The sequence below is a fragment of the Sardina pilchardus genome, chromosome 10 (assembly GCF_963854185.1).
Source record: "Sardina pilchardus chromosome 10, fSarPil1.1, whole genome shotgun sequence".
Classification (NCBI taxonomy): domain Eukaryota; kingdom Metazoa; phylum Chordata; class Actinopteri; order Clupeiformes; family Clupeidae; genus Sardina; species Sardina pilchardus.
This window is the reverse complement of record NC_085003.1, coordinates 25,455,701-25,465,700: the sequence shown is the minus strand read 5'-3', so window position 1 is coordinate 25,465,700 and position 10,000 is coordinate 25,455,701. Positions and strand designations below refer to the sequence as shown.

General features: G+C 43.0%; 2 protein-coding genes across 3 annotated transcripts in view; both read left to right on the top strand.

Moving 5' to 3' along the window:
* fa2h (fatty acid 2-hydroxylase) overlaps positions 1-2,591 on the top strand; it is a 31,574-nt gene extending 28,983 nt beyond the window's left edge. The window contains exon 7 of the mRNA XM_062547290.1: positions 1-2,591. This exon is cut by the window's left edge and continues 479 nt beyond it. The gene's annotated coding sequence lies outside the window, so the exon portion shown is untranslated.
* A 2,806-nt stretch (positions 2,592-5,397) lies between these two features.
* The window catches only part of ano10b (anoctamin 10b), a 12,315-nt gene continuing 7,712 nt past the window's right edge, over positions 5,398-10,000 (top strand). Inside the window, exons 1-3 of one of the 2 annotated variants that reach the window (XM_062547283.1) lie at positions 5,398-5,670; positions 7,671-7,917; positions 9,377-9,550. In XM_062547283.1, coding sequence (XP_062403267.1) covers positions 7,680-7,917; positions 9,377-9,550 — 412 coding nt within the window. In that variant the 5' untranslated portion in view covers positions 5,398-5,670; positions 7,671-7,679. Of the gene's footprint in view, positions 5,671-7,670; positions 7,918-9,376; positions 9,551-9,898; positions 9,950-10,000 lie in introns of those variants that run through there. The other variant, XM_062547285.1, reaches the window with a different exon arrangement.

Genomic DNA, 10,000 nt, shown 5'->3' with positions numbered 1-10,000 from the left:
TGTGTGTGTGTGTGTCTACATGTATGTGTGTTTTGTCTATGTATGTGTGAGGGAGAGTTTTAGTCAGTGTATATCAGATAAATTTGGATATATGCTTGAATATGGATGTGAATGTAAATGTGAATGTCAGTGTGATTTCAAGAGAGTTGGTACACAGTGTGTGTGCCTGTGTGTGTGCGCGTGTATGTGTGTGTGTATGTGTGTGTGTCTATCTGTCTGTCTGTCTGTCTGTCTGTCTGTCTGTCTGTCTGTGTGTGTGTGTGTGTGTGTGTGTGTGTGTGTGTGTGTGTGTGTGTGTGTGTGTGTGTGTGTGTGTGTGTGTGTGTGTGTGTCAACACGTAAGACAAAAGCAGGTATTTGGAAGTGTGAGAGGGAGTGTGAAAGTGGAATGAGAGAGGTCCTGTCATCAGAGAAACAGGAGGAGAGTTGGGTTCTGAAGCTGGTCTATGGAGAGGTCTTCTGTCGTCCTGTATTTCCTGTTGGAAAATTATCCAGAAAAGAAAGAAAGATGAAATAAAAAAAAATTACTAACCTTTGTGATTAAATGGATGCAAAATGGCTCCTCTTCAGAACCCTTTTTAATGAATAGAGGAAAATTGATTGAGACAGCTGTTCAGGAGATATTTATAGAGACTTCTCCTAAATTTCTCGTTTCAATGGTGAAGCTGGTAGGACCTTTTTGACATTGGCACTCCGTCTGAAAAGATGTTTTTAAAATATAAACACCGTCATTAATTTTTGCTGGGATGTGTCTTGTGTCTATACACATATCTCTTTATGCTGTTGGGCCTTGAGTTGTTGTAATTTAGTAGTTTCCCGGTCAACTTTGAGGTAATGGTCCATTAATTGCATGAAGTGTCTCAGAAACCAACCCTGTCAAGAGCAGAAATGTATTCAGAAATGTCCCCAGGCGGTGGTTACATTTTAAAATCTCTTCAGCGTGAGGTGCTTGCCTCCTGCGTCTGTATTCTGGGAGCAGCTGAGCTCACTCCAGAGCCTCCCTCACACTTCCTGAGAGTGTGCTGCCCCCTGTAGGCCTGCTTAAACAGTGCACTCTCAGTCTCCTGTGCTGCTGTTGCTGTTGCATTGACTTCCTCCCCTAATCAGACTCGGCACTGAGCTATAGCTTTTTCCATTGGCAAGACATTACTTTAGATGTTTGAAAATGAACGTTATAGGTGAGAGGGCACGTTATCAGATTTACACAAGCCCTGCACACACACAAGCGCGCGCGCACACACACACACACACAAACACATACTCACGCAGTTAGGCACAATTAGATTATTACCATGTGAGTGAAGATATTTAAATGTACAATGTACATTTACAGTGTGTGTGTGTGTGTGTGTGTGTGTGTGTGTGTGTGTGTTGTCAGGACCCTTGGCACTGAGGATATGATGCGAGGGCTTGGGCCTCTTCTTTAGTAACTTCTGCCTCTGCTTGCTTTTTTATCAGCATGAAGGTAGACAAACATCTCTTAAGCCGGATGGACAAGTGTTAATGTGTGTGTGTGTGTGTGTGTGTGTGCGTGCGTGTGTATGTGACTGTGTGACTGTGTCCTGTGCAGCCTCTGGATGACGATGCTCAGTGAAGATGCATCTGACGGGGCTACGGGAGAGGTTGTTTGCAAGCCCCGCTGATTCCTCATTCAGCTTTCAGCCCTTAGTCTGACATGCGCACGCACACACACACACACACACACACACACTCACACACACGCTCTTTTTCACTCACACATACTTTTCACATGTCCCTCCAAAGCCTGTTGAATTCCATCTGTGGGAAGATTGTTGGAGCATTCATGCCCTGGGGAGGTATTAGCGCACATGCTAACTCAGTCAGTCGTGGTAAAGGTCGTTGAAGTACACCCGACCCGTCATGCTAGCACATGACTCTGCCATGGCTGTTCTAGCTCACTGGAGAGTAAACACAAGTACGAGCGCAGGTAGCGCCAGTGTTGTTGTTGTGTGTGTGTCTCATAACTAGCAGGATGTTATCTGTGGTGATCTGTGGTTATCTTTGGTGAAACATCACTGTGGTGGAACAGTGACAAGAGAGAACATCCTTTGTCAAAAAAGTATGCTCAAAATACTTGGTCCTCTTCCCCCTTGCGAGGAGCTGGTTTTGAAGAGTTGTGTGTGGTCATGGTAGTGTGACACAAACAACACTCAGCATAGGGCTTTGTACAAAGCCTGTTTCGTGTGTGTGTGTATACATGTGTGCATGGTGTGTGTGTGTGTGTGTGTGTGTGTGTGTGTATGAATGGCAGTGTGAGAAGACAGAGGTGTATGAGAGAGTTATGTTTTTGTTTAATTAAAAGTTTAATGAAAGCCTCCTAATGTCCAGTGGGAACTCCACCTGTTTCAGGGCAAGCAGTGGAGGCGGCCACATGTTGTTTGTTTGTATATTTATGAAAAATGTTTAAAAGCTTTAATTCAACAGCAAGAAATTGTCAACATAAAAGGCTTATTATTAACTTAAATCTGTTTACTTATATTTGTAATGTTTAGATTCATAAAATGTCTATGCAAATGTATGTGTAAATAAAATGTGTATATATACAGTATATGCACTATTTTTTGTCAGTGTGTCCTTTTCACGTTTGATTTAGTCACACCTCTAATGTTTGTGCTTAAAGGGACACTTCACCAATTAGCATTAAGCTTTGTATCTTAGAAAACCAGTCATGTTTTTGAATGATCATGCATCATTCCCTCAGTTTGCCTTGAGATGGGAGAAATACGGATTTAAAAAACAATATCTTCAACTTAGGCCTAGAGAAAGACTTTGGAAGGATTCATTAAAGACTGATAGGTGAAAAGGTTGATTTGGTCAAAAACATGTGTTAAATGTCATAATCATGAACAGAAATGCCAAAAACATCTGGATGACTGTTAGCTAGTCAGCTATAATTTTCCAGGCCTCTTATTGGTCCTCTTATTCTGCATCACTCCTCCCTGAACCTCTCTGGGGAACAATGTGCCTTTACAGTATGTTGTGAGCTACTGACATGTGTCCTCTACTGTACAGGGTAGGGGTTACTTTTAGAATGTACTCCACAGCAGATTACAGAATACATGCCTTAACATGTATTCAGATAGATTATTCAAAGTGAGTAACGCATACTGAATACTTTGGGCTACATCAGCATTGTATTTGCGTATAGTTTATTAGCAGTGGATGAAATGGGTAAGGTTATGTAAACTTGTAAGACCCATGGTGTAAACAGCAACCCAAAACCTGCTTTACATTGAGGATTGATAAAAACCTATTTGCTTTGAAACACTTAATGTCATTATGTCAAAGACAGAATAAAATGCTTTGTCTGTATAGGCTAAAAGGCTACCAAATCCCAAACAAGGGCCTATACTAGACTGGGTGAACCTGCCGGCGAATTTGGATTTCGCCCGGCATCTCAGGCTGGAAATCTGCACATCTATCTCCCCTGCTTCCGGTCAACAACCCAGTCAAGAAACAAGGACCTATACTGCCTTACAAAGCAAAAAGGCAGTAACTACGCATAGTCAAAACTGAAAAAAAAATACATTAAAGTTATCCTATTGTCCAGCCTATAGGTGGATCATTGGACATGTGGAGGTTTTGTTTCTTTACATTAGCTTGTTTTTTGTACATATCAATCTTTATATTGGCCTACAACAAAACTAATTCTACATCCCCTGAGAAGTTTGTCATTTATATCAATGTAAACAGAGAGGGGGAAAAGAAAGGAGCCACCTATAAAACACCTGAATTTGAGTTTGAAAAGCCTCTCCCTACATGGTACTATGATTTACAACGTTATCCCTTAAATTGATCAGTTTCACTGTATTCTGAATACCACACATTTAAATAACAGCTGTTTAAATACAGTTGCTCATATTTCTGTATTTTAAATACATAATCCTGATTCCATAATCCAGGTATTCAGTTACTTCCCTGCACTGGTCCTCTACACAAAGGGCCTTCATTTGAATGGTCGGCAAAAGTCTGAAGTCTAACACAAGCTAATTTAATAATAAATATGCAAAATCTATTCGCTAACTGACTACCATCAGCAAGCACAAAGATTGGTGGGTCGCTCAGGGCCTCCACACACATGCACTACATGGTTGCTTTGGTTCATGCATGAGCCTGCCTTTGAAAAGTGTGTTGCGACACAATGAATATGATCAAGTGTTTTGTCATTGTGTTCATGTGTGATGGTACCTTTGTGTGTTACTAGAGCAGGCAATAGGTCAGGTGTGTGTGTAGGCTACTGTTTGGTCTATTCTGTTTTAGGATATATTTCCCCCTCAAATAACAATATAGCAGCAATAATATTAATTTAATAGTTGACCATTTTTATCAGAGCTTCCCCTATTCCAATGAGCAGCAACCGCCGCTGGTGTGTGTGTGTGTGTGTGTGTGTGTGTGTGTGTGTGAGAGAGAGAGAGAGAGAGAGAGAGAGAGAGAGAGAGAGGGTGGGTGGGTGGCTGTGTGTGTGTGTGTGTGTGTGTGTGTGTGTGTGTGTGTCTGATAAGGACAGAGAGAGGGAGAGAGAGACTTTTTTGGCGTATGTGCATGCAGGCAAACATAAACAACAAGCTGCACTTAAACTCCTAAACTGAGCTCAATGATAACAAGAGTAGGCTTTCACTGTCCATCCTCTTTATTGAAACAAACACCTTTATTAAACACTCTATGGGATTGGAATATTTCATACTGGTTGTGCACACACACAGCCCCAGTTCTTTGGGTTTTTTTTTCCTATTGATACCATTTGTTCTTTTCATTGCACGCTATTGTCAGTCTGCGCTAATGTCTGTTTACTCAGTGGCATGGAGATAGTTGCTAGGGATTGAACCTTAATTGCTCAGCTATAATTGCTCTTGTTTTATTGTGTGCTGCTGCTAATACTTGTTTGAGTTTGAGTCACTGTGTGTGTGTGTGTGTGTGTGTGTGTGTGTGTGTGTGCGTGTGTGTGTGTTTGATGTTTCACATTCTCTCCTTTAAATTATTTTTTAATTTTGTAATCTAGATCTAAATGAAAAAAAGATTTGCCTTGTGTTTTGGCTTCTGTCTTCCTTTCTTCAGCTACCACTGTGTTTGAACCTCTGTTACCTTGACTTTGCTTTGCATTTCCAAATAACACATGGATGGAGATGTTACAAGATGTCCGCTAACAGCTGTGCACTTACAGCTGACCCCAGAATGAACAAATGAATCTCTCTGACAAGCGGCCACTATTTGGGTTCACTGACTCACTTTCCAGTCATCTAGGAGAAACGTTTACAGGCCTGAGAGTGGGGCTGCAACTTGGCAGGCTTTAGGACCCAGGGCAGCTGTGATGCGGGAGGCAGGCCTGACCAGAGGAGTTTCACGGCATTCCACTCTGCAGCTCCACCCGCCCAGAGGCGAACTAAACACTCGGCCTGAGAGTGAGAGAGAGGGACAGAGAGAAGGACAGAGAGAGAGAGAGAGAAAGAGAGAGAGAGAGAGAGATGATGTGGGTGGGGCCGGTGGTCCTGTGTCAGCCCTGAGTGTTTGTGTTTGTGTGTGTGTGTGTGTGTTTGTGTGCATGTGTGTGTGTGTGATTCTCGGCCCCCGTGTGCTGTATAGGAACACTCCTCTGAGGAGAAGGGGAGGGTGTGGCAGGAGCTCAGCGAGAGGACCCCAGATCTACTACAGGTAACGCAACACCGCCATCGCACATCTGTCGCTGACATCCACTCATCTTTCACAGTCTCTCCGTCTCTCTCTCTCTCTCTCCTTCCTTCTGTTTACCTCATGTACCCCTCGCTTACTTTCTCTTCTGATTGTTTACTTCCTGTGTGGGGCGTAGCAGAGGAAGCAGTCTGCTGAGTAAGACAGTGGTCCTGTGGACAGTGGTTTTGACAACAAGTCCTCAGAAAACAGACAGAGAGGAGGGAGAGCTTTCAGGGAACAGCCATTGTCACACACAAACACATGTATACACACACTTACTTAGCGAATACATATTGTGTACTACTGTGTGATGTCAAACCCTTTGTTTAATTATTGATTGTTTTTTATGTATTATGCGCAGCTAGAGTTTGCGAGAGAGTGTGTGTGTGTGTGTGTGTGTTTATATTCTGCCTGCATGTTCTCATGACCATGTATGTCTACTTTTATATGTGTGTATATGGAAAGTAGACATCTGGGTTTTTGCATTTATGGTGTGACTGGTGTCATCTTTACTTTACTGATGAATGCCTCCATTTGTCTATCATCAGTTTCCATGATACCAGTTGAAAGTATCATCGCACTGCTGACAAATGTGCATGTGTGTGTTTGCGTGCGTGCCTGCTTACCTATATGCGAGCGCGCGCTTCTGTGTGTGTGTGTGTGTGTGTGTGTGTGTGTGTGTGTGTGCATACAGTATGCATGACAGGACAGACTTATACTGCAAATGGCCAAATTCGTTATACATATGTTATGCACACACAAACTTACTTACCCACACTAACAGTGCATACAATCAATCTGCTAAGGAAAAAGTGTGGCAGAACTGCACAGATGCTGTTCACAGTCCATATGGGCCTACTGTAAGAATCGATCACTCCAGGACTGTAGGGCAACCTGGGAAGAGTGCTTCATACTCTTAATGTATTCATGCTCCTTATGCCTCATGTAAACTAAAGGATAAGAGTTCGGTCAGATGCGTCTAATATTCATACAATTTGTTTTCTAATATTCATACATACTGTTGAAATATTAAATAATAAATACTACATTTTATGATACATTTTAGACTCTCAATTTGGTCTATACCTGAATTTTGTCAACGCCACTGTCCCTCGCGTCATAAATTAGATTTACAGCGGCAAAAAAAGCTATTTCTTTAGCTGACTTCTGTTTCTTGTCACAGTAAACACCTTTTAATGTGGATCCAAACTAGCTTGTGCCGATTGAATGGGACTCTCAGTAGTTTTCTTTGCCCTTCTGTCTGATCTGACTAACAATTAAAGCTCTTGTTGATACAAATATGTGCAGCAAGTCAGCAGGTGTGAAACAGAACAGAAACAGGAACTGCTCTCGTAGAGCCTTATGTTGCCCCCTCGGCCGCTCTGCTCCTCCAAGGAATCCACAGCAATCCAGACCTTTTTCATCTGTGGTCCCCCGATGGTGTAACGATATGCCAAGTCCCATCAGAGCAGGGGCGTCCCTCTCTGGTCTCAAAAACCTTTCCAAGAATACTTATTCTCTTTGCACTTCCGACCACCTCACACACCTAATACACCCTTACCACGCTCTTCCCTTCTCTACCTCCTTTTTCTCCACTTCCCTCTTCCCTCCTCTTCCTCCTCTTCCACCACTTCTCCTCCCACCATACTTAGGCTGGTATTTATGTAGGCACTCCTACCCTCTAATACTAGTAGCCTACTGACCGATGCAATGGTAATTCCTAGCTTGTCTCCTCTGCACTTAAATGTTATTCTGTTGCTGTAGCTGTTGTTTTTTTTTAGCTTAGATGTAAACATGCTGTAATGTTAATAGCTTAACTGTTATTCTGATGCTGCAACTGTAGCTCTATAGGTTAAATGCATACATTTGAATAGCTCAAATGTTATTATAGAGCTACAAGTAGCTCTTTAGTTTAAATGTTTTAAAATGCTTAATGTTGGATGGGCTCATAAGCATGTATCTCATCTGGTCCTTGTGTGTAGGGTCCCACCATGGACTGCTCGGACGAAACCCCTCTTCTACCAGAGCCACCTGAGGGCCAGGACCCCAAAAAGGGAAGTGGCCCCAAGCTGACCGATTGGTGGATCTCTGGCTGGAGTCCCGCCCACTGCTCCTGCTGCGAGTCTGATAGGGTGGAGCCGCTGGTGCTGCTGCAGCTGGGAGAGACGGTGGAGTCAAACACCAAGAACTGGATGATGAGGCTCCTGTCCAAGCCACAGACCCAAGGAGGTGAGAAGTCAAAGGTCAAAGGTTACAGAAAAAAATCCTCATATGAACTACTAAGAGCATCTGGTCTCTGGAGGCATGGAAGTGTTACATCTATTGAAAGTGTTGTTTCAGAGAGATACTGCACAGGTAGGAGTAGAGAAGCAGCTGTCAGGTCCCTGGTGATCAAACCCACATTGTAACTGCACATGGGTCATAGGCCTAGTGCGGGTGTTCAAGGCCATAATTTTGCCTGAAGGTGGAAAGGCAACCGGTGTGATGCACCTGCTCATTTAAATTAGATAATCTCTGTGGCAGTTTTCTGTCTCCCTTTCACTCACTTTGTCCATTGAAGACGTCATTTTTCAGAACCAATGAGGGAACTGGAAGTGGTCGGAGGAAATCAAGAAGCTTTTTGCGCGTTGTTTAAAATATAGGCTATCAATTGATTATAAACTGTTGAACCTAATAAATCTGACTCGCTTAATATGGAAAAGTTTGACGTTGTAATATTAGTATCCATGGTAAGTTGATAGAATGACTCGTTTTCTTATGATACCCGCAAATCTAGGAATAATGCTGTAGGTCCTCTCTTCTGATTTCTGAACACAATCCTGTTACTAGGCTGGGAATAGGTCAGAGGCTACGTGCTAACCCGTACTGCTTAACTCACCAGCGTTAGACAGTCACGCACATTCCTATTATATGCTACAGAGGGTTGAGGCTGTGCTGGGTTTTCGGGACCAATGTAGACCGTCGCTGGTAAACTGCCCAGTGCCTGCACAATAGTCAGTTCGTCTATTCTCTAGCATGCCACTTCCAGTTGATTAGTTTCTACGGCGGCGATAATTAATCCTAGCCATCCATTGCGCTTGCACCGTTACCTAGACGGCTCTCCCGGTCAATAAGCACATAGGCTAGTAGGCTATATGCCTACGGATCAGAACGTAATTTATTTATCAGGTACAGTAGCCTACGTTACTCACCCCACAGATTATAGAAGTAGCCTACATCAATGGATAATGTGAAAGTTACGAAAACAGGTTAAAGGAATACTTAAGAGATCCTACAAAACAATCACAGAATGAACATACCCAGCTCAGAGGACGATGACCACACACCTGTGGGAGTTCTGACTACAGAATGACTCCTCGAATATTATTGTGTCAACTTCCATTAAATAAGCTACCCAGTAGCTGGCCAGAAGTCCACATATGATAAAAAGGAATATCATCATCCTGGGCAATAGGATCCTTACACTATTCTGTCTATCTCCCTCTCTCTCTCTCTCTCTCTCTCTCTCTCTCTCTCTCTCTCTATATATATATATATATATATTGTAAGACCCCAGACACTGACATTTAACAGGATATCACAATACCGTATATATATATTACAATCTCCTTTTCTCCAACCCCCCCCCCCCCCCCCCATCTCTTTCTCTCTCTCTTTCTCTCTCTCTGTCCCCCTTTCTCTGCTGTAGGTGCTGGCCTGCTTGTCCATCCTGGGGAGGACGACTTCAATGATGTCCTGCTGCTGTCCGCTCCACGCTGTACTCTGCTGCAGGCCACTGAGGAGCTGGGTCTGTGCCGGCCCAACCAGGACGGTGACATGGCCGCCTTCTCCTTCCACAACAAAGAGCGCTACAGAAATTCAGGTGACCTGCCACCTTCTCCTATGACAACAAACAGGTCTTCATACACCTAGGTGACTTAGCGACACCCCGTAACATTTGGAGAAAAACTGACCTTCAAAATGAATCTGTGCATTTGAATTGCCTTGAATTGATTTGGTAATTGTGTTGGAAGAGCCCGGTCTGAATACTGTATTTGGAAATTGAATTGATTAGTTTGGAGCTGAATCCCAATAAATCTAAAATCGAATGTTATGTGAAACATCAGGACTCAGGAGTTATCATCATATGAGTAGAAATGTATGTATGATATGTATTTTTTTGTCTACATACTAAATAATTTCATGGTATGTCTCCCCCAGTCTATGCAGGTCCTAGGTAGACAGGCAGGCCCAATACAGTACATGTATAAAACAGATCACTGTAAGTACAGGGCACAGCTTTTAACTGTAAAGACACTGAGCCCTAATTTAA